The sequence below is a fragment of the Astyanax mexicanus genome, chromosome 14 (genome assembly GCF_023375975.1).
Source record: "Astyanax mexicanus isolate ESR-SI-001 chromosome 14, AstMex3_surface, whole genome shotgun sequence".
NCBI classification, from domain to species: domain Eukaryota; kingdom Metazoa; phylum Chordata; class Actinopteri; order Characiformes; family Acestrorhamphidae; genus Astyanax; species Astyanax mexicanus.
The window spans coordinates 19273961-19299137 of NC_064421.1; the positions used below are offsets into that span (position 1 = coordinate 19273961).

General features: G+C 39.2%; 1 protein-coding gene across 4 annotated transcripts in view; it reads right to left on the minus strand.

Moving 5' to 3' along the window:
- LOC103033325 (neuronal PAS domain-containing protein 3) overlaps positions 1 to 25177 on the minus strand; it is a 281074-nt gene that overhangs the window by 34547 nt on the left and 221350 nt on the right. For all 4 annotated transcript variants that reach the window (XM_049463946.1, XM_007253775.4, XM_049463948.1 and 1 more), the window contains one exon: positions 12554 to 12731. In XM_049463946.1, the coding sequence (XP_049319903.1) occupies positions 12554 to 12731 (178 nt within the window). The remainder of the gene's footprint in view (positions 1 to 12553; positions 12732 to 25177) is intronic.

A 25177-nucleotide genomic window follows, 5' to 3' on the forward strand; every position in this document is an offset into this window, starting at 1 on the left:
TGGCAACAAAAGCAATTGCGTACAAAGACGCAAATAAGTCCATTATTTGCGGCAGGCACTGATCTGAGAGATGAGTGGAGAGAACGCTGCTGGAGGAGGAAAGGGGATATTGCAGAAGAGGCACGTGAATAAGCGCTTCAGGAACGTGGTGACCCAGGCAGCCAGACGAGTGCCACTGCATTATAATGCAGCTTGTCAAAGCTGGGAGCAGCACTCAAACAACTGAACAATTCCTTTAGAGAAACACACCTGCAATGCTGTGCTACGCTGCTGGACAAAAACATACAAGACCACAGTAGAAGTGTATACTCTCACAATTATATTGTGCCCGGAAAAAGATTAAGCATTGTAAGACTACTAGTGCATATAAAGAAATATTAGAAATAGTAAGAACCATAAGAACCATAGAAATAGTATATGTATAATGTTTAAGAAATAGTATCACGTATAACAGTCCAGCTGAAAATATGTAAAGCAAAACAACTTATAAAAGGAAACATTTTTTAAAAGTGAACAATGTTCTTTAAAGAAGATCGGAAATTATGAATAAGAAGGAATTCTAGTGTGTACAGGGAAAGTGAGCAAACCTAACACAGTAAAATGTAAAATGTGGTCAAATGACAAACCCTGTATGCCTTAAAATGTGTTTGGTAAAATAACACCTAAGAGGTTTTGTGTGTGATAAGGATTTAAAGAACTACTGTAATTATGGGCAACAAAAACAATCATGCATTTCTTCGGAATGTCACTATTCTGCATAAAAAACACTGCTTTTAGTAAAAAACCCTTGAAGAATATAATATACTGTTTGTGTACATACATAAGCACATGCACAAAGCTCCCACTATAGACACTTAGCTGCCTGCCACCCTACACACACCATCCCTCATCCACTGACACATAAATAAATGCCTTTTAACCCAGTCACCCCTCCCCCAAAATAAATAAATAATCTGGCCTCTCTAACACAAACAGTGCAGACCCCAACCAGGAACTATATAAAAAAAAGGTGAACAAAGGGCCGATGATGTATTACAGCCAGTAAAAAGCTGAATAAAAACAGCTCCACGCATGCAAAGCACCGAGTTTCTCTGGGTTCTGTTCAGAGCCGTTCCCCTTTTCCTGTGTGAACGAAGCCGCCAGCTTTACTCAGACACTTTCCCACCGCGCCGCTAACAGCGCTCTCTCTGCCTGGGAACTGGGGTCTAATGCGCCATGCTCACTCCACTTCTGCTGATAAAAAGCCCTTTCTGACAACCTTATCAGCTAAATAAGCTTAAATAAAACTGGCTTCTAATAGTCTGGAGACTGCTTGATCCCGCCTTTGTCTTTGGAAGCTCTGAAGCCTTCCTCCTCTAGTGATCTTGTACTTTCCCGTGACAGAATTTTCAATCTTTTTAGACCGGCTAAGCTGTCATTAGTTTCTGTGTTCCTCTCGGAGGATTGTTTAGCGAGTGCTTCTGTATGGTTTGATACTGGGCGGCTCAGAGCGTGGGACCGGCGGGTGAAAGGCGGAGGCGGTTGAAAAGCTCAATAATGTCGTTCTTAAACGGTAGAGATGAGAGGCAGTCAGCTTCCTTTTAAAGTGCAGGCAAGCGACACCTCAGTCTTTATAAACAGATATTTAACCTCCCCCTCCCTGCGCTGTTGATGCCTTCAACCCCCTCTTCTTTTACGGTGTTTAATTCTCAATTGCACTCCCACACTTTTAAACAGGTGAAGACATTCTGACAAAAGTTTACTAGAATAAACAGCCCACATCTGTTTGTGAGTAAAAAAAAAAAAAAAAAAAAAAAAAACTTTTTATTTTTAGCCACATTTTCTTCACATTTCTTCTCTTATTATAGGGCACGTATCCTACATTTAACTAGCAGTATATTTGTTTTTCAGACATCTACTTATTTGTTTTTTATTAAAACAACCAATACTCATTTAAATAGAACTACTAACCAACCACCCTGTTTTTTTAAACAGATTGTGTTTGTTACTGTACTTTTAAAATTTATATTTCTTTTAGTAAATAGGTTTATTCTGATCTTCGCCATTTTTTATAAAATAAGTGTGAATGGGCCTGGCTCCACTGTTGTATGAGTAATAGTGGGAAATACTGACACACTTTTTTTGTCCCTATAGAGAAGTACTGCCAATATAGTAGGACTCCCTGGAGCCAATAAACACAGACATATTGGAGCCATACCTAGTGCTACATGGTACAACATGGAACTGTGTATTCTGGAATGATGTTGCTCTATCCTGTACTTTTGGGTGTGTTGGGAGTTAGAGATATGGTGGGCTGGTGATCATTCCAACATTTTGACCTCTGTAACATGATTGATGTCGAATGCAATTAAGTCCTTTCAGCAATGTTCCAAAAGCATATGTCTGTCCTGGACAGTAGAGACAGTTACTCCAACAAAAGCAGGTAAAATCTTTTTTTATTTAACCTATGATTTCAGAATAATAACCAAAACCAGCAAAAACTGACAATTTATTTTTGTATGACAGTGACAATATTAATAATTAATCAGCATAAAATCAAATGTATAGCAAATAAAAACATCTTCAAATCTTTGTCTAAGACATAACTACACACGGAATACAGTGCTCTGTAATGTGATATTAACTGCTAAGTGTTTTGAAGATGTTGGTCCTAAACACCTGCAGTATTTTAGAACATTACTGTGGGGCTTTGCTGAGAGTAATTCTGAATGCCCCGCTGAGTCTGGAATATGAAATCAGTTTGCATAATGCAGGTTTGCTTCTGTATATGGTTTCAGAAGACAACCACAGAGGTGCAAACAGTTTCTGCACCGCAAAGGACGAATAAACGATCAAAACACTCCATCATAACCTAACCTCCATGTGAGAGGCAGCCAGGATTGATGGGCGTTTCTTAAATCAAGTTATGCTTTCACAAGGGCCTTAATTTAAGGCTAAACTTAGGGCTTGGGATAAATGAACGCATCAGATGATTAAAACCATTTGTCTTAGTGAGCAGGATGGGCCCTTATTTATGGTGGCTAGATCATCAGCACGCCCAACACCATGCCCTGACAGAGAATCCATCCAGCTAAAGCGATGGGTACTTTCATAATTACTGAGTAACTTATGAGTTTTCTTCCTGTCTGCAGAAAATTAACAAGCATTATGACTTTACTAGAACAGGTCTGTTATGGCGGCTGAATTATAAGATACGCAGAGATGCTCACTGACAGTAAATTACACAAACATCAGCAGGAGAAGTGATGGTTTTCATGCTCAGGCAAAGCTTTAGTGTCAGTCGTCCTTAATTAAACCAGTGTTTATAGACCAGACAGTCAATGCCATTCACCACCACTGAACATATGGATTAAGGGATGCACTGATACTGGGCTGGTGGGCCGATCCCAGAGATGTAGATTCAACTGGATTAGTATGGATTACACAGAACATGACAATTACTTCTGCAAGGATACAAACATATAAAAAAATCTAATGCAGTTATTTTTATTATAGTAACTATAGAAATAGTGTTGAGTATAATGTTGTGCACTTCCAAAGTGCAGTAAATACATCACATATGATTCTGAAATATCTGTCAATTGGGCAGATTATTTTTAAAGCAATTATTTGTTCTAATTATCTGCCCTATTGCATTTATGTGAGAGTGTAACAGTACTATTTCTATTATTAATACTGCTAATATCACTATTTATTACTGTATGCCAATTGCAAAAATATTGTTTGTCATATTTTTCAGCTCCCCTTTTGACCATGCACAGCAAAAGGCTAATACTAACCATAACACTGCACTCACCTACCTGTGTAACATGATTTAACCCTAAGTCCCTCTAAATAATAGAATATAACGTGTCATAAAATATAATATAGCAATGTAGCTAAAATTCTGAAGAGCTAGGGCCTGCCTACATACAGATCTTTATAAGCGTTATATGATTAAAATAGGCCAGTCTGCCAGTTTTTGCCTAAAATACAGTATCTTCCAAGGTAATACTAATCCAATCCATTAGGTTTTAAAGTATACTATATGGATATAAATTATTGGGATACCTGCTCACTCTCTCATTCTTCCAAAATCAAGATTTTTAAAAAAGTTTTGTTTGTTTTTGCAGTAACTGCTTTCTGCTGGATTTTGAAGCACTGATGTGAGGAGAAACATTAGTGAGGTCACAACCCTTCCCCATACCCAACTCCCAAACTCACCCCAAAAGTTTCGGATGGAGTTGCATCATCATTCCAGAGGAAACAGTCCCACTGCTCCCCATCCCCCCCCCCCCCCAATCGCATATCTGGCATTAGGCATGACGCTAATAGATTCATGTTTATCTGTTCCGGAGAGTTCTATTTTACTGTCAATACTTTTCTACAGGGACTACAAATCTGCACATTCTTGGTGATATTATGTAGATTAAATAGATTAAATAAATTAAATAAAAATAAATAAAAATAAAAAACAATGCACATATCTGAGAAAGTTCTAATCTCCCTGCTCTTTCTGCCTGTCCTGGGTTTCCAGCAGGTTTGGGTTAGAGGACAGCCCTGTTTCTGCCTCATCCTGAGGGATTCTCCTGAGCAATAAAGGAGTGTGCAGCAGGCTCAGAGCAACGCTTCGACTGCCACCCTCTCGCAGCTCATCTCTGCTCTGAGAATACTAGAAATCCCCTCCACCATCTGTGATTGGAAACTGCCAGCAGAAAAAAAAATCCAGCCTCAAATCCCCAAATCTGTGCGGCAGTCATGTCTCGTGTAATAAATGATATCAGAAAACAAATGTATACATTTTGCTGAGGATGGTGGAAGGCGTTTGCCGCCTGCCATTAGCATTTCCATTTGGAACGGAGGAGACGGAGGCTGCTCTGCTGATTTTAGCAGGTGGGGGCTATAGATGAGCGGAGCGGCCAGCCCAGCAGATACTGATGTTTATTTAATTGAACACACTCCTTGCCTGACAGAAAGGCAGATGGACAAAAGGATCAGATTTGCATTCTTAATCAAAACGAGACGTGAGCGAGAATAAATGGAAGCAGTTGTTGTTTCGTACAAACAAATGAAGACAACAACCAATCTGCAGCCGTATTATAATAAAAACTAGCTATCCAACAACAAACATTTTCTCTCCTGCACAATGAGCAACACGGTCACTTCATCTTAGCATGAGTCATTCTGACCCTTCCCTTATGTGGATCAGAGCCAAGGAGGGTTACACCCTAATATAAAACTCACTAACACACACACACACTCTTCAGCTATGGCCACTTCATGCTGTGTTGTGTTCAGATATGCAGCAGTAGAGGTTATGTATTCTACAGACTACAGAAGCGGGGTGGTAATTTTGAGTGTAGAGGCCACTGTAGAGAATTAGCTCTCTCCCCTGCTCTCACTCAACCTCTCTTACTTTCAGAGTTTTATAAGGAGGGGAGGAGTTCTCATTACATTCATATACATTCAAGACAGTAAAAAAAAAAAAAAAAAAAAAAAAAAAAAAAAAAAAGGCAAGATAAAAAGTCATAACAGTATCAGACCTTTATTTTTACAATATCATCTTTAAAGAGAGTTAAAACAGACAAAATTAATCTAAAAAAAATCTGATGTTTAGCACCCACATTACTTACAGTCTGCAGTGACTCTCTAACTCTAGATACACCTGACACACACACACACACGCACGCACACACACGCACCAGAAAAGGCTGAGGCACTGGGGTATGCTTGAGTGTGTGATGGATTGAAGAAATGTCAGATGAGTTCGAACGTGACCCCATTGGCTGGGTCAGTCTGAGCAAAATCAATATGTTTGAGCTGCAGACCTCTGCGGCTTCAGATTTCAATTAAAACTCCAGCAACAGTTTTGGTCATGTGATCAGTTCTGACCACTTTATCCCAGCTATATTATAGTGTGCTCTGTCTGAACTAGTTACATCTTTTAGGTCTGTTGATCAGTGGATGGTTTTTTTTTTTATAATTAAGTGTTTGAAAATGTTATGCCATATGTTAATAACCACATGTTACATGTTAGCAAATTCAACATTATAAAACTGTAATATTTAAGACTTCAGAAAAAAAAACTGTAGAATTCTCTCCACTGATTCATTTTAAACTCTTAAGCTGGACACATGTACAGATACAGGTGGAACTTTTTCACTAGAGAAATGGCATTTATTTCATCCATATTTGTGGAAGGCTCAGTGCAGTACTTTTAAAAATAGTAGCGGCAGGGCAGAAAAAAAACACGACCACTGCCAAATGATCATCAAGAAAAAGAAACTCTTGGAGAAATCTCAAAATCTTCTTTCTTTTTGTTTTACTCTTTCATCTTTTTTTTTTGTAAGTACATTATAAAAAACATTATTCTTCATCATCATTATATTTATTGATATCCGATATATTTGACTCTGAAATGCCCTCTAATTCTGCTTAATATCTAAGTCAGCGTAAATGATGCATGTGGCCACTGAAGATTACAATACTTAAAACAGATGTACTCATTTTTGTGTTAAGTATAACTGAAACTTTAGCAGCATAGACACTCTTAATACACTCTAGATTGAACCTAACACCAAGTTAATGCACTAAACATGATACATTGCGCTATATATAAATATATAATACACAATTATATGCTTCTGCTATTTAAAGTATATATATATTAGATTAATAAATGAATCATTAGCCAAGGGGTTAAACTTTCTCATGACTAACACAAACTTTTCCGGGCTTGCTCTCCACTACCGCTACATCTTAAACGTGTGTGTGCCCATGACAAGCAGACCCTGCTGACAGGTGGATCAGACTAATGTCGGCTCTCTGTGGGCACTAATCCCATTATTTGTATTCTAGGAGAGTACAAATGGCTCCTTTGACCCCTGACTCCACTTCTCAAGGACACTTCTCCATTCGTGGTTACACCTTTAGTGTGGTGAGCGGGAATCACCAGGGAGATCCGGCGGCTACAGCAGCCTCGTCCAACCCATGCTGGCCCACAGAGACCAGCCCAGGGGCAATGACCTCTTCTGGCTGCTACTGCTGTCTGACCGGGCCACATGTGGAGTGGTCAAACTCACTCAACTTTACCCGGCAAGTTTGACAAAAGATAGGTCAAGATGATTGAAAGGATATTTGGTCACCAGTTACCTGTAGCTCAATTTATCTACCAAGTCAGTTTTTTTTCACATATGTGTCAAATAAAATATTAAATATGACACAATATAATTTGTTAACAATTGGTAATTGCAAATAAAATACTTTGACTGCTTTTAAATATTACGCACAAATGTATTAAATGAGTTTCTAACAATTAAAGCAAATTCCATTGTCCTTTAATGCTTTAAGAAGCTTTAAGATTTATTTTAGAATTGCTCACTAACCCTGCGTTCACACTGGAAAGCGACAAAGCGACAGGCGACCATTCATTTCCTATGGCAGGGCGCGATTTGTCGCCGCGACACGCGAGAGGCGACAAGCGACAAAGCGACAGAGCGACAAGCGACACGGAGATGAATTTTTCTCAACTTTATGCAAATGAGTTATGACGCGGTGAAGCGACATTCTAACCCGATTGGCTCCTAGCTTTTCTTTGGACCAATCACAAACAAGGCGGTTCGACGTCCTCAAGCTCCTGCCCTCTGAATTTCTAGTTTCTTTCCCGGTTCTTTCTGTTGAACGGGGTGGACCCACATCAGTCTGTGGGAACGGCTGCGTTTCCAGCGCAGTTAAATCACAGAAACGCACAAGAGTCCAGCAAGTTTGGGAGTTATAGCTGGAGAATAAAGTGGCCAAGTGATTCCTTTTTTGTGCCTTTTTTCTTGTCGGAGGCTGGACCATGATAAACGCGGGCGTTGAGCTTGACACGCCCACAAGCGACAAACGCTGGGCGACACAAGCGACTCGTCGCGTTCCAGTGTGAACGCAGGGTAAGGCATATACTGAGAAATCTGGCAAAAAAACAACAACTTGAGTTTACAGTGACTGGTACAGGTGTGAAAAGGGTCTGGGTGCCCCTGATGCCAGACTGAGGCATGGGACACCTATAGTACTACTGACACAGCTGACATTACAGCTCACTGCCTATTACAGAACAACCAGAACTAGACACCCGTGTGTTTGGCTGTGTGTGTGTGTGTGTGTGTTTGTAAGTGTGTGCATATGTGTGAATGTATGTGTTGCGGTGGTGGGTATTACTCTACTTTGACAGGGCAAGATTCAGGGGCCTGGTGGAAAAGAGCTCTATTTGCATTTCAAATGTCACACTCAGCAGCAGACACCTGTTCAGAGCTAGAGGAGGATGCACACAAATCAAAGGTCTAACCCTGCGGGAGAGGCAGGATCACCCTGTCCAAAGGCTAGCCCCGCACCGGGGTCTAGAAATACTGCTGCAGCTCTGCATCTAAATACTGTCACCTCTGGACATGCAGCTGTACTCCTTACACAGATATTTAACCACCAAACAGCACTAACAGCACTGAATCTATATCATCTATAGTATAGCTATGCATTGGAAAGAACTTATAATAGATACAGTTTAATGTATAGCTCTGGAAACAAATAAGAGAGACCACTTAAAAATTATAAGTTTATTTGATTTTACTAAATTAAAAACCTCTGGAATATAATTAAGAGGAAGATCACAAGCAATCAAACCAAGCTGAACTGCTTAAACATTTGCATCAGAAGTGGCAAAAAGTTATCCTAAAGCAGTGTGTAAGACTGGTGGAGGAGAACATGCCAAGATGCATGAAAACTGAGATTAAAAACCAGGGTTATTCCACCAAATACTGATTTCTGAACTCTTAAACTTTATGAATATGAACTTTTTGCATTATTTGAGGTCTAAAAGTTCTGCATCTTTTTTTGTTATTTCAGCCATTTCTCATTTTCTGAAAATAAATGATCTTATTGACAATATTTTTACTTAGAAACTGGGAAAAATGTTGTTCGTAATTCATAGGATAAAACAACAATGTTCTTTTACTCAAACATATATCTATAAATAGCAAAAACTAAAATGGTCTCTTAATTTTTTCCAGAGCTGTGTCAAAAAAATACTGTAGAAAAAAACAATATATTGCAATTGTTTAAATCAAATTTTTATACACATCATAGTATAAAAATAAAAAATAAGAACAGATCAGAACAGTACAATCTAACGAGAGAATACAACACAACACAAAATGAACCACTGTCTGCCATTAATCTATATATGTAAACAAATAATACAAAATCAATGCTGTTTTCGAAAATCAATAGAGTTGCAAAACACTATTACCTCTCATTCATTGGGCTAAATACGACAATCTCTGCAGGTCATTGGGTGTCTCAGGTTTGGGTGTCTTAAAGTATATGTTACTGCAGAGCTCTGTATAAGTATCATAAGGTCTGAGGACCACAGCTTTTACTTTTACATTTAAAGAGATCAAGTTGTTTGTCCAGTACTGGCCTGCACCACATGTTTAGGATGTTCACACCTATAGTTTGATAGCTCTGATCAGAATAATTATGCTGCAGAACTTGTTTGGGAGTGGCCTGGTTTAGTGGGTTTTGGTTGTTGAATAGCTTCTTTTATTGTTTTTTGTTTTTTTAAGAGACGGATGCATTTACACTTTTGTAACAGTTGCCTCAAATGCGCCTTAGACCACCTCCTGAGTTTGAATGATCGGATTTGTATCTGTTTTAAATGCATCTGACATACATTTACACTTGCATTTATGTTGCATGGCCTTATCCAGATATAATCCTCAAAATACTTACAATGCACAGACCAACCACGTGTAAACAAGGTATAAATGTCAACAACAGTATTTTAATGTTACTTCTCTAAGTCAGGACTATATTCAGAGATCTATATGTGGAGCTGAGAGTTTGTTTTAATCTATAAGCAGCATCATTTATCAGTCAGTCATGGTTTCAAAAGCTAAACTTGAGCTAAATTGAGCTTATACTATGCAAACTAACAACTTCTCAACCACTAAATGGACTGGCCTGTTACCTCAATGAGATTGCCACCCCTGCCCTAGACTTTACAAACCTAAGAACATAGTGTACAACATATTAAAATGTATGTCTAACTACAGTGTCTAGATTTAAGCAAGAAGACAATCATTTCTGACCATCTTTTTTTCACCTTTTTTAAAATATGAAGTGCAGTAGTTTCTCTTAAACCATGAAATAGCCTTTGTTTAAATAAAAACACCCTTCAGCTGAGAAGCAGTCTGCAAAGATATGCTCAGGCTTCTTTAAGTTCCAGAGCAGCAAAATGGATTCCAATCAATACATTTCTCCTTGGTGGGCCATCAGCCAGCCCAACGAGCAGAACAGGACTGAAAGAGGAGCAGCCGCCAGTTGTACACTTTTAAATCGCACAAAATCAGCTCTCGGCAGCGGTTTTCCATAAAGTCTACACTGAACATGTTTGCCTTGTTGACTATATTAATAAACATCACCTCTAAAGCCTAATTAAACACAACTGGATTTAATCGGATTTATATTTTATTTTATGTATTAAATCAAAATGATAAACTATCCATAAACACGCACAACAAAGCAAGCGAGCGCGCTTTTAGTAATGTCTCTATGCTGAATTAAATTGGACATGATGTCACAGGCTGCGGCTGGCATTTCTGGATTCATCTTATTGCAAATGAAGCTGGCAGCGTTCTCTTTTATTAATGCTTCTACAAGCACACAAACAGAGCTGACTTTCATCCTCATCAAAGGACTTCTGTTGACAAACATCAGGATTACTATCTTCGGGAAAAATACGGCCATATTTACCGCTTTATTACGGACGTGACGTGCCCTTGAGAAAGAAGATGGCAACAAAACGAAGTGGAGAAGGAGGGGGGGAAGCCCTGGTGTATTTGCAGTGCCAGATATTTAAACAAGGCTGTTGATAACACAATTTAGCTTTGCAGGTAGAGCAGAGGTGACATCGCACACAGGAGGAACGGAGGGGAAGGGAGGAGGAGAAGGCACAGAACAGAACAGGCAAGGGAGGTGACACGAGGTGAAAGAGCTTCTTCAGGGATACCTTAGCGGCTGCTTATGCTGTTGTATGGAGAGAGAGAGAGAGAGAGAGAGAGAGAGAGAGAAGGTGGGGATGGGGGAGGGGACGTCTTGGGTGCCCTTTGTCTGATTCTACAGCACATTCATAATGAGTCGATGTGTACACAAATAAATCTCAATGTCAGAGACCCCCCTCACACCCCCCTTTAAAGTGCTTCTCTCTCACTACTGCCAAGAAATTAACATTGGGAAGCACTTCTATACAGAACATAACCCCCTACCCTACACACACACACATCTCCCATTCCACTAGTGTGAAATATCTGCTGGCAAAAAAAGCCACGAAAAGGACAAAACCACAAATGTGGAACTTCAATTAATTTAAAGCCCCAATCAGCAAAGAATAAATCCTTGGCAGATCTAATTACTGAGGCTCTCCGAAGACCCGGACCGAACAGCCAATCTCCCTTCTGTTTGAACAGCTTGATGAACTAAGGGACTGATGGATATCAAGTCATTTTGTTTAATTTATAAATGGATTTTCCCCTAATACTTAAATTATCATCAGTACAACACAATGAAAATGGGAACATTTGGAAGGCAAAGTCTATAACCGCCATGAAAGGAATTCCAATGAGGAATGTCACTTCTTTTCATTTCTTCTATACAATTCCTCTAATTAAATTCCGGGCCAGAGTGAAGCCTGTGTTACAGTGCAGCCGGCACAGCTTTTCCCCCTCGAGAATTTAGGGCAGAGTTGAAGACACTCATCAGGCGTATCATGTCACACACACACACACACACACACACTCAGCTACACACTTACACTTCTGGCCAAGCTTTTAAAAAGTCAGTCATTGGTCTTAATGCATGGCTTCACACAGATTTTAGAAAGCATAACTCAAGGGACGGTCAAGGGAATGAGACACTCTGGATTTAAGCAGATTTGTTTGTTTTTGCGGCTCTTTTCTTTTCTCGCGGTTCTTTCATTTATTTATTTATTTTTTTATTATTTTTTTTTATCAAATGTGACTTACAGCACACTCTAGATAAAAAAAAAAACAGACACTCAATTACGAGCCACCATAATAACTGATTTTAGTGATAAAACACTTTCAGCTGATGCAAAATCATCAATTATATTTGTAACATTTACAGTGACCATCAACTTACTCTGAGATTCTGATAACAGAATGCAGCAACATTCATATCAATCAGCTGTAGAGATAAAGATAAAAAGCTATGCAGAGGCTATATGGTGCATGGTGTGACGGGCATGTTGCAGAATCGCTCAACAATTCTGGCTTTAATACAATTAGTTCTTATAAGCAGTGTCTTGTAGTCATGTACACTATGGCACTTTCAGGAATTTTCCCCAGTGCTCTATTTATTATTGGAGTACATATATCATTGCCTTTATAGAAAGTGTATTATATAATGTTTTATACTTATGCAGGTCACACCTGCTTCTGTGTTGTTTTAGTCCCACCTCTTTATTTGCACACGAATTCCCAAATCTACACAGGTAAACAGGCAGCAGTAGAGGGGTTCTTACCTGGCTCTGGGGTTTCGGAGTGGGAGGAGGAGGAGGCGGAGCTGGCACCATCTTCAGCACCGCCTCCCTGAGACAGCAGCCCCCGGCCTGGAGGAAGCTTCATCCCCAGCTGCTCTGCCAGCTCCACCTGATCACCCGGGTGAACATAATCAAACACGCTGCTGCCCGTCAACTCCACCTGCAGACAGACAGAGACATTAAATGCCTTTAAAATACATTTTAAATACATTGTGTTGACTGAAATTGTTCTGAAACATTGTTATTATTAATTAAAACTCACACTTCACAGCAGTGATTCTCAAACAGGTTTTTTGAAACACCCAAACAGTTAATATTCTTGTGAAGAAATGAGTTCAATCTCTTGTTCCGAAAAACTACGTTGAGAACCTAGAACCTTTTATATACAGACGTACCATTAGTTTTCAATTTTTTGTAGTAAAAACTAAATTTAGGTAAGCTAAGGTTCATTTGTGATGTCATGGTCCTACATATAAACAATGCCTTAATTAAAGAACCTTGTTTAAGAGAGTAATGCCTGACAGATATTGTCTAACACTTTATTTGTATATGTAAACACTGAGGTGAGAAAACATTGATGCTTAGTGTGTTTAAAATAAAAAAAAATCACAGACTCCTGAGGATTTAGTGCAGCTCCACCAGATTTATAAAAAAATCCTTCATTATAATCAAAATAATAAAAGCCTGTTTTGCACATCCAAACAAAACTTTCACATTAGACAACCTGTATTTTGCAGTAACTAGACAAACATTCATTTACTAAGTCTTTTATTTTTGAAAAGACAAGAACTGATATAGGCCTCTTTTCCCTCCTGAGGACTCAACACTGAGCGCCCTGCCCACTGAGCTACTCTGCACCCTCAACATGGAACTTTAACATCAGAAGCTTCAGATGAAAAGAAATATTGAAGGTAAAACCAGTAAACAGCCGTGGCAGAGAGCTGAGGGGAAAGGCTTTACTGTTGTTAATTAGGGATGACAAGAAAAAACAGCAGGCAGTTAAAGCATCTCTGGCACTGGCACAGTTCTGCGCGTCTTAAATATCCCATTGTTTCGTCTCCCAGCTCTTCCAATAGCACTTGGCCCGCTCTGCACGGTGATCAGGTCTCAGTCTGCAGGGACGTTAGGATTACATGAGTATAATCCCTTTAATGTCCAATCCCTCAAAGCAATTTAGCCATTCAGAAACGACTGTTTCAGCCTGAAACAATGTGCACAGAAAGGAGGTGAAGACAACTTAGAGTCGAGGCATGCATGCGCAATACACAGAGAAGCAGGAATCAACCACGACACAAAATAGCATTACAGCTAAAGTAACGCTAAGCTAATTATCTCCATACAGAAAGCGAACCAGGTCCTGAATGTAAAAAGTGTTTGATTAAACAGCGTAAAGACAATCACTGTAGTGTAAAACACACCATGGCAGAGGATGTACACACTAGCTAGAGTTGGTGGAGTTGCTGGGCTGTTTTGCCGACCCAGTGGAAATGGCAGTCTGTGAATGTGTGGAAGATTAAACATTTAAGAGCAGAGAGAGCAGCCATGAGGGGGAGTTCTGGAGTTCTCTTCATTCTCTTTCCTTTAGCCTGTACACACACACAAACATACACATCTGCAATGTTTCCTTACAGTCAGCTCAAACTCTACCTTTCAGATACATACACTACAAATCCAGAGATGCTACATGTGATCCAATTTTACATAATTCTACATTAAACTGCTGATCCCACCACAGGCTCGTCAACACTTTTAAATTTAACTGGCTCTTTCCTGATGTGGCCCCGCCCTAGTCAGCAACTAAACCTGTTAATGCTACAGTATACTTGCTTTTCACTACTATTACTACACATGTGCCGCCTGCCTGCTCCACACATCCTGCATCATTTATTTGTAGTGTAGATTGTGCACATCCTTGAAAATACTAGGCTTGATCCCTGCCCAGGACATAGCTCCTGTATGTCTGTATTACTGTGGACACCACTTCTAATAAGTACATTTTGTTTCTTTACGTTGTAACCTTTGCTGACACAGATGTGCATTTGCACCTACATGCATCTTGTTTCAGATATTCATGCCAATATTTCAACCATTCTGAAACAGATTAACTTTTTTTTTTCTCACAACCACAAGATAAAATTTTCAAGAAAAAATAAGCTTCTCACTGCATCAGTTTGAGTTAAATAACTTGTTGCCAGCTAAAGTCTAATCACCTATGCAGTAATTATCCTATGGAATATACTTTTTTTCTCAATGTAATTCAAAATGATCTAATTTTAAGAAATTTCTATTGCATGCCTTCATCATCATTATTTGATACAAACTGAGATACAAGATTTTATCTTGACAGCAATTACATTTACTTTGGATTTTCTATTCTATTCTGTTCTGTTTTAAGAGTGGAACATGTTTCTGATGTATCTGTGTACCTGTGACCTGTGTAGGGTCTTTTTTGGCGCCCTGCATATTTTATATATGTCCAAAATTAAAGCTACTATAACTGAAATGTGATGCTATTGTTTTTACACATGCAGTGTGAACTTGTTTAACCTGGTCTGTAAAAACTGCAGGACTGAACAGGTTCTCAGGCTGACCTGCCTGCACTCCTTCAGCTCACTCATCATTTTACAGCTCAACCCCTACTGTAAATTACACCGCAATCCACAGCAGCTCTCACAGCAAAACAGAGCAGCACAACGGAGACCTCTCACACTCTCTCTCTCTCGCTCTGTGTGTGTATATATATATATATATATATATATATATATATATATATATATATATATATGTGTGTGTGTGTGTGTGTGTATATGTGTGTGTGTCCGGTATTTCTCACAATATAGAATTACTATTTATTCCAGGCATCAAAGCAGAAGGCACGTTAGCACTAAGACCTTCTGGATTTCTCTGTGAAAGGCTGACTGCTCAGCCTGCATCAGATGGACTGGAGAACTGCGGATTCTTTTTGAAGAACTGATGAGGTGGGGTGAGGATTTTCGTCCGGCTTACAAATGCTCAGAGCTCAATTCAAACAAAAGGCAGAGCGAGCCTCTCTCATAAAGTGGAGAGAAGCATTTTACAACTGTGTTTAACCTTGAGAGCCAAACAGCAGCACGGATTACGATGATGGGAGGAATGATAGTGATTCAAATGAGTAATTGGATTAAAGTTGAATAATAAGAGAGATGACAGTGTGTCTGTGTGAGAATGACAGTGCGCTGAATACATTACACAGAGTGCTTTAAAAAATCTATTTCGGAATGGAGATGAAATGCCAAAGCTATCTCTCTTTCCCAGGCTTCGCGCGGACAAACCTTTTGTATCTATTATAATTCATGAACACGGCCCCGTCGACTATTTTAACTGTATTAGAATGAGCCTACTTTTCAACACAAGTGCTTCCACAAAGCACTCGTCCAGCCTCGTTCGTGGTGACGGGGAAATGAAGGGGGGGATGCTGGAGAAAATAATACCAGGTCTAATATTCATTTTGTGGCGGGCGGATGCGGTAAAGTACCAGTGTTGTGCGTTACAAGAGAGCAGCAGATTATACTCTGTGATTGCAGAAAGGACACTTGGATTATGGCTGGAGCTTTTGCATTGTAAATGAGGCGCCGCTCGCTGGAGAAGGGGCATAGGCAGCGCCCTCAGTAACACGTTTATTCTGTAGAAGGTCACTCAATAAGAGCCACAACCCCCCCCCCCCCCCTCCTCTTTCCTCCGCCTTATTAAGACTGACTGGCACATATTAATGAAAACACCTGATTCTCCAAACATGAAGAGAGAAGGAGAGAGAGAAGGAGAGAGAGAAAGAGAGAGAGAGAGAGAGAGAGAGAGGAGACTTTACGCTTGGCTTTAAAAAAGGAAGCCCTTAATTAGCAGGGTTTCAGAAATGTCAGCTATCCGCTATTAACTGTTCTGCTCCATCAAAGCCATAATCCCCACTGTCAAATTTCATCACAAGATAGACAGCTTCCTTCCTGTTTGCCTTTCCCCCCTCCTCTTTCCTCGCCCTCTCCATCCCTCTCTGCTTAATGACTGAAGCCATTTGGAGATATAGCTGCCCCCCTTTCATCCTCGCTGCGTCCGCACCGAAACACTAGCGCTACTTTCTCTTGTTGCTGGCCGCCCTCTCCTGCTCCTGCTCCACCAGCCTCAGGGTGCTTTGTCAAGTGTCACTGAACCCTGCTGAAGAGCCATGGGAGCCTGCCAGGCCTCATCCTCCTCATTATGACACAATTACTCTCTGGCATCAAACCACGCTCTCCTCCTGCTCACACACACTTAACCTGCCTGCAGACCAGGAGGAACAGTTGGTCAGGGCAGCGTGAGCAAACACAACCAAAACCCACAGTGGAGGATGAGAGGACTGCAGATGATGTGAAAAACTCAAACTCAAAAAACAAACTGAAAAGTTTTGGATAGAATGTCACTGTAATTTACACTGACAATCCAAAAGTCATAAAAAAAACGTATCATGCCCTATTACCTTTTCCATGTCCCACCGAAGCTTAAGATCACTGCAGTCACTTTCAGTTCCTGAACAATTCTGAACAATACTAGCCAGCCTTCTGGAATGTTTTTTCAGTAAGTACCTGACACTGTGGTAGAGATTAGAGAAGTTAAATACCCACAGCACAATTTTAAAAAGCATAAAGTTTATAATATAGAATAAAGTAATCTAAAAGCAGTGTGTAAGACTGGTGGAGGAGGATTAAAAACCAGGGTTATTCCACCAAATATTGATTTCTGAATTCTTATTTGAGGTCTAAAAGCTCTGCATCTTTTTTGTTATTTCAGCCATTTTTCATTTTCTGCAAATAAATGCTATAAATGACTATTTCTTTTGCATAATGAGTTGTAATTTAGATTATTACATTACATTACATTACATTACATTTGGCAGACGCTTTTGTCCAAAGCGACTTACAATAGTCAAGTACAATGTAAAATAAGTTTAAAGGTAAAACATCTTTGGATAGGGATAAAAGGAGGTCAAAGGGGAATAATAGGATAGAGGAGTGAAGGAGGGGAAGAAGGAAATGAGGTTTAGAAGTAGTTAGTGTGTTAGAGGTGTTAAGAGAGTAAGTGCTCTTTGAAGATTATGATAAATGGAACAAAGTTTTCCTACTTCCTATTGAATATTAGTGCACTATTTGATCTGTATAAATTATTATTACTTTCACTTCCAAAACAGAGTCTGTGCAGAATGGATCTGTTCATAATTTGAGAAAAGATTCAAATAAAATAAACATGATATCCCCAGGGTTGGGGATTATAGTAAATGCACACCAGGGGAGAAAAAAAACCTTTCCTAAAAGATTTGAAGGACTTTAACAAGTATTAATCAAATAAATTGATGTTGGCTTGAGGGTTGAGAATTAATTATTGCATTTAGCACTATCTACATAGCACTCTACGTGAATCATGTAATTATACTAGTATAAATGATTCATATTACATCACTTTTAATTAAAAACATTTTCCATAGAGGTATTTAGTGAGTTTTTCTTGTTGTTAAATGAAAGTGCTATATTGGTCTACAAAAAAAAGACTTAAGGTTGTTTTTTTAGGATTAAGCCTGGTCCTAGACTATATATCTGTTTAAAGGAGAATCTCCATGTACACGGCTATATAACCTATAACAAGACATATTTCTGTAAAAGAAATCCAAATGACATGAGCATATATGTTATTGATAAGAGTAAGAGAGCTGAACTTTAGTATCCAATCTTATTCAAAAGGGGCTGTTGTGGCTGCAGATTGTTTATATTTTATGTTCATAGACTGACCAACTGAATAAACAAGTCAAATTAGGTGTGTTGCCCAAATGCAGATAAAACTGGATACCTCTGAATCAGTGCCTGATAAGTGTTCAGCATCAAGACTTTTTTTTGGTGGTATGAGTTCCTGTACAAAAGTCTACAACAGAATCCCTGCAAAACCATACCAAATGACACGCTCACACCAGGATCTGTGCAACTGTAATCAAATATTGATTACTTGTCTTGAGACCTTTCTGTAGCTCATGTGATTGCTGGTTGCCATTCTACTTGCTCTACATTCTCTTAAAGCAGTGTTTCTACCTTTTCAAACACAAAAAAATATATTTCCACCACTTTAATGTATTTGGACACTCCTACTAAAGAACGCATTCAGCTAACTTAAGTTCCAACCATTGTTGCCACAGGTGTGCAAATACACAAATACACAGCTAATCTAGTCCCAGTAAAGAAGTATTACCTATAAAATAGGACCCTTTGAAGCAGTGAAGCACGAACATATTGGCACCATTTCTAATGCAAAGTGTGGGCTATATAAAGGTGTTTAAAGCTGTGGAACTGTTCTCTGGATTGATGTTGCTTCATTCAGTTCTTTTGAGAAGGTGATCATCCAACATGATCATAACCTCACTAAACACACTCTTGCTGCTGAATCTTGTAAATTTCTTACAGTTGTGCTCCACAGTCTAGTAGAAAGTCTTTCAATAGACAGCAGAGATGTTACTTCAACAAAATCAGGATACATTTTTAACCTAAAATTTAATGAAAAATTTGGAAGAATCAATTATCTGTCCAAATACTTTTGTCCTTACAGCATATATATATAAGAATAAAATAAAACACATAAAATAGAGAAAGAGAGAAAGAGTGAAATGGAGAGAAAGTAAGAAATCCTCTTTAAAACAAAAGCCCACAGTGGTTTAAAGGAAGGGCATAATTAAGGGCCAATTGGAGCTGTCTTCTCTGAGCGCAGACCCAGGGGAACACCTCTCTACCTGGCTGACCTTGGCAAATGGGAGTCCTTGGCAGAGTGGGTGACCCCCTGAACCCCACTCACATCCAATCTCCCTCACCGCTACGCGGGGCGACCTGCCTCATGCAAATCCCCTCTCCCTCGCGAGCCGTGGATAAACTACAGCCTAATTAAATATTTTTTAACGATGTGAGTAATTTTTGCCAAGGGGTGGATTCGGGGGGAAAATTTAATGTGAGATCACAAAAGATGTTCCCAGCGTTGATTCTGTAAATTAATGACTATCTGCCTTATGATAAAAAGCATACTGCCAGGAATGAGAATGAAGTCGGCAAAGGCTCACTTCATTTTTCCTAATAACCAAATGCTTTCAGGAACCGAAAAAGAAGAAGAAAAAAAAGTCTAAAAGGCTTCTGGAAAGTTTCCACGGGCGGCGGACGGACTTCATGGCATGAAAGAGATGGATGATGTGCAGGCTGCCAAGCCCAGGGCTGAAGAGTAATATTTGTCAGCCAAATGACAAGGTCTTCTAATTTCACAACTCAAACAGACACACTGCACAGCGGGTGTTAGTATGTGTGTGTGTATAAATGTATGTGTGTGTGTGTGTGTGTGTGTGTGTTAGGGATGCAGGAATTTTAATACAGTATTTAAAATGAAAAAATAAGAAAATCTGATAACAGCACATCAAAATTAAACATTAATACTGATGCATCCTTTAAACTCTTCTGATTCTAATTCTCCAAGTCTCTATTTGATCATATTCATGGAACTCACAGGCAATGATTGCAACCTAAAGGTCTCTTGGGGCAGCCTATCAGAGTACAGTAGGCAGACAAGGATTTTTTTATTTGTCTCTTCAAAAAAAGGTGCCAACAAGGACTTTTCTTTTGCCATTGAAACACATTATGCAAGATGTTTTTTTTTAATAAACTTTTTTAAAAATATAATAAAAAAAAATATTATTATATATATTATATATATATATATACCAAACAAATGGGAGTGCAAACTCACCAGGCAGTGCAGAGAAATTTGTCTGACCAGCAAATTGATCTGTTTTAAAGTTTAAAAACTTAAGAAAAATATTTGCAATCCTTTTTATTTTGAGCATGAAACCTTAACTTTAGCTAGGCTTAATGAGTATAATTGAAGGTAAATAGATAGTGACTAACCTTATCTAGCTCCACCAGTATGCATATGTTTATATATGTTTAAAAACACAAATTGTGACTTAACTATGAGGTGTGAAAATTTACACAAACAACAAAATATTTATTAAATTTATACAAAAAGTATGAAAATACAAAAAAATCAATAATAATAATAAAAATATTATTTTTAATCTATTGATGGATTGTTAAACATGCTTAAAGACAAGTCAGTTTCACCTGGAAACAATGCTGCTGTACATAAATGGAGAACTTTTTTAAGTTTTAAGAGTTACCATATTATATTGAGGTTCTGTACTGATTTCAAGCTTTTTCAAACCTAGACCATTTAGAACCCTATACAGTATTTGTAAGAGTGTGTGTTGTGCCCACTTCTCTCTCTCTGCTCCTCCAGCATCTTCAGATGAAGTTCTGAAGTGTTCTATCCTCTGCTCTTAGGGACTGTATTGCCGGGCCTAGGCTAGATCTATCACAGCTGCACAATTAACTGGTGAGAGCATTCTCCAGTCCACTCGAGTGTTACACAGCTCAGATTACAGTAACCTTTAACTGGCCAGTGACGTCTGACAGGGTGAGATTTACTGGAGGAGCACTTTGCTTTCTCCTTTTTCTCTCTCTCTCTCTCTTCCTCTCTCTCTCTCTCCTTTTAATGCTGCATTGTGCCACTTCTCCACAAGGCCTTAATCTTCACTGCCCAACTAAAGCCTGTCACTGCAGGAAAAATGGAAGGCATCAAGAGCTATAGAGACTCAGGCTCAATGCATTCAGTCTGGAGCTGGTGTGGTGAACACTAGCCTAAGGCAAAGCATGATAGCCATTATAGACACATCAAGCGCACAATACCATCCATCAATGTAGCGGTCAATCAGTGAGTCAATGAAAATGGATCATATTAAAGTAAAGTACTGTTGTCATCACAGCAACTGTGGGTTTCCTTCTCAAAGTAAGAAGCTAATTATTAAAATCGAAGGCATGATGTTTTTATAGGCTGCTCCTTTACAGATGGAAGCACAATGATGTGTTTAAGTGAAATTCTGGCACATCTACTGTGCTAGTGTGTACGTGTGTGTGAGTGTGTATATGTGTGTGCTGGCATGTGCCTGAGAGCAGGGAAATTAAATTCATGGACAACACGGCTCCTTTTTCCTGGCAAAGCGCAGACAACAGCGATGGGGAAAATAACTTTAACAATTAACTTCGAAGGACAAAAAGGGTAAAATTTCTCCCGGTGCTCCTCTCTCCAGCGCGCCTGATTTTTATCGAGCCCCACAAAGCCCTCTTAGATCATCTTAATCCACTGTGGCAAAGTAGCTGAATATGAGATTCAGATTGTCTTAGAAATTCTGTGCTACCAATCAGCTTTCTGACACTGCTTTCCTCTTCAACCTTCAGAACTCGTGACAGCAAAGACCAAAAGCCAGCTCACAAAGGAGAGCGCAATTGACGAACTCGCCCAGCTCGCTACTTAATCCACAGAACAAAGATAGCACTTGACACTTCTGAGCAGCTTCAAGACCAAATATTTTACCAATAGCAAAATGATACAGATATAATGTAACATTCACATCCTTCCACCTACAGCCCAATACAACAGCCCTACAATCAGAATAACTGAATTTTATCTGCAGATACAGCCACTGTGTTCTAATACTATACAAAAATACAATATACTGTACATTCACAAAACAAAAAAAAAGAGATGGTGAAAATAAACAAGATTGAGAGAAAATGAAATAGAAAAAAATGTTAAGTAAAAAACAAGATTTTTTTTAGAGAATGAAATAAAAAGAGACAGGGAGAATAAATGAGAGTGAGAGACAATAAGAGAAAAAAATAATATGAAAAAATAGATGAGTAGAAAATCAAGAGTTTTTAGAGAATAAAAAAAAGAGAAAAAGAGATTTAACAGGAGTGAGAGAGAGTGAAAGAGAAAAATAGATGGGGAGAATAAACAAGAGTGAGAGAGAATGAAAGAGAAAAAGAGATGGGAAGACAAAACGAGAGTAAGAGAGAATGAAAGAGACATGGGGAAAATAAACGAGAGAGAGAATGAAAGAAAAAAGATGCAGAGAATTAACACGAGTTTATAAAGAACGAAATAAAAAGATGGGGAGAATAAATGAGAGTGATAAAAGAAAGGAGAGAAAGATAGGGAGAATAAATAAGAGTGAGAATAAAGGAAAAGAAAAATGGGGAGAATGAAAAGTGGGAGAGACTGAAAGAGAAAAAAGAAGTTGCAATAAATTAGAGTGAAAAAATGGGACAATAAATGAGAGTGAGAGAATGAAAGAAAAAAAAAAGGATGGGGAAAATAAACGAGAGGAACGGGAGAAAAAAAAGAGTGAAAAAAGAGAAAACGAGAGATGGGAGAACAAACGAGAGTAAAAAAGTGAATGAATGAGGAAAGAAAGAGAGAAATTGATGGGAAGCACAAACAAGAGCATGAGAGAAATAAGAGTTTGAGAGGAAGAGAAAAAAGTAAGAATCAGAGAAAATTAAAAAAGACGAAGAATAGAAAAGAGTGAGAAAATAAGAGATAGAAATAAAGAAAGAGAGGGTTGGGGGGGTGGCTTAGAGCTGCAATTCCCCATTTGTGGAGCGGTGTAACCTCTGTGCACTGCGCTCCAGCCCCCCCTCCTCCTCGCCTCACTGTAGGTGCCGGTTACAGATCACTGGCCACTTTGAAAATCAAGAAAATGAAAATCAACTCCGGGAGAAATCTGTCCAGCCAATAACCCCAGTGTCCGACCGGTCACGTCCCACTGCCTCTCCATGAGGGGGAAGTGTCACGGGTGTAGGCGGCAATCTAGGATTTCAGAGGCGCGCTCTCACGCAGGAGACCGTCACTATTGTTATTGTCCAGTGCCCATATACCCCCCCCCCCTCTCCCTACCACTACAGACCACCCAAATTAAATCACCACCCAAATAAAACACAGCCAAACGGCCCTATTAGTCTCTCCTGGAAGAGAGATTAAACTTCCCAGAGTCAGTGCTCTCTCTCTCACTCTCTCTCTTGAACACTATCTCATTCCAAAGCATCGTTCTCCGTCCTCTTTATTGCGATCACTTATCTATCGTCCTCTCTACTTCTGAATAGCTCTCTCGCAATCCCTCTCTCTCTCTCTCTATCCCTCTCTCTCTATTCCTCTCTCTCTATGCTAGAAACATGCGTGCCTTAAAACAAATCAATAAACCCTCATTTTCTTGTAACAGTTTCATATTAATCGGAGAGACACAGAGGGAGGGGTGTAGGGGGGTCCAGGGTGCTGAGGATAGAAGAGGATGAAGATGGGAAACACCAGGGGGCCACCATGATCCCTTAATGAAACCTCTGCAACCCCCTCCTTCCTGCGCACCCCATCCCTTCATTTCACTCCTCTTTCTCTCTCTCTGTCTCTCTCTCTCCTCCCCTCTGCCCCGGGTTCTGATGAGTTCTCATGCTGATCAAATACAAGCAGAAATGGCCTTTTGTAGTTGTGGTCAATTTTCTCTCCATGGTCCTGATAAATCCAGACATTGCACAATCACAGGCCATAAATCTATGTCTGTTCCCCGCTGCGCTGAATTGATGAATTATTGAACAGGAGTGAAGAGCGCACACGCATACACACACACACACACGCATGCACATACACACCCAAACATACATATTCTCATACACATACATACATACATATCACTGTGCCACCCAGGCCACTGCTGAATCCTGCACTGCATTTTATGATCCTACTCTAAGCAAGGCTACACTATATGACTCATCTGACCAGAAACATATTTACCTTCCACAACTTCACATCTTTATTTCAGTACAGCTGCTGCACTCACTGTGGCCTACAGGTGAGACTTATTCTACTTATAACTGATGAAAATGGAAAGACAGACACACATCATTTACCTCTATCTAAATCTAAAGCATTATCAATGAAATGCAGTTTATCTGAGCAGAAGTTATAAAAAGTATGTTAGACTCATTTTGTACTGATCTATAATGTAAAGTATCATGAAATTAATGTTAAGATTTACACAGTGTGTCATCTGGGTAAACTATAAATTATAGTTACTAATTTGTTGATAAAAATTACACAATCAGATAAAGGTAAGTAGGTTCTCATGATGTTGAGCATCAAGCTACAGTGGTATGAAAACGTTTCGGCACCCCTGATCATTTTCATGATTTACATTTATAAATCATTGCTTGTTCAGATCTGCACATTAAGTTGAATACATCATACAGCAGATGAAGTTTATAGGATTTACAGAAAGCATGCAATAACTCTTTGCAGGTGCATGAATTTGGGCACTCTTGTCGTTTTATTGATTTGAATAACTTTAGCACTAATTATTGGAACACAAAATTTGTTTAGTAAGCTCATTGACCCTTGAACTACGTATGCAGGTCATTCCAATTATGAGAAAGGGTTAGAGTGGCCAATTGCAAGTTTTTCTCCTCTTTGCATCTTCTCTGAAGAGTGGCAACATGGCAACAACTCTCAAATGACCTGAAAACAAAGACTGTTCAACATCATGGTTTAGAGAATGGATACAAAAAGCTCAGATCTCAGAGATTTCAGCTGTCAGTTTCCACTGTGAGGGTCATAGTTAGGAAATGGAAGAACCACAGACACATTTCTAGTTAAGAATTGAAGTGGCTGAATAAGAAAAATCTCAGATAATTAGAG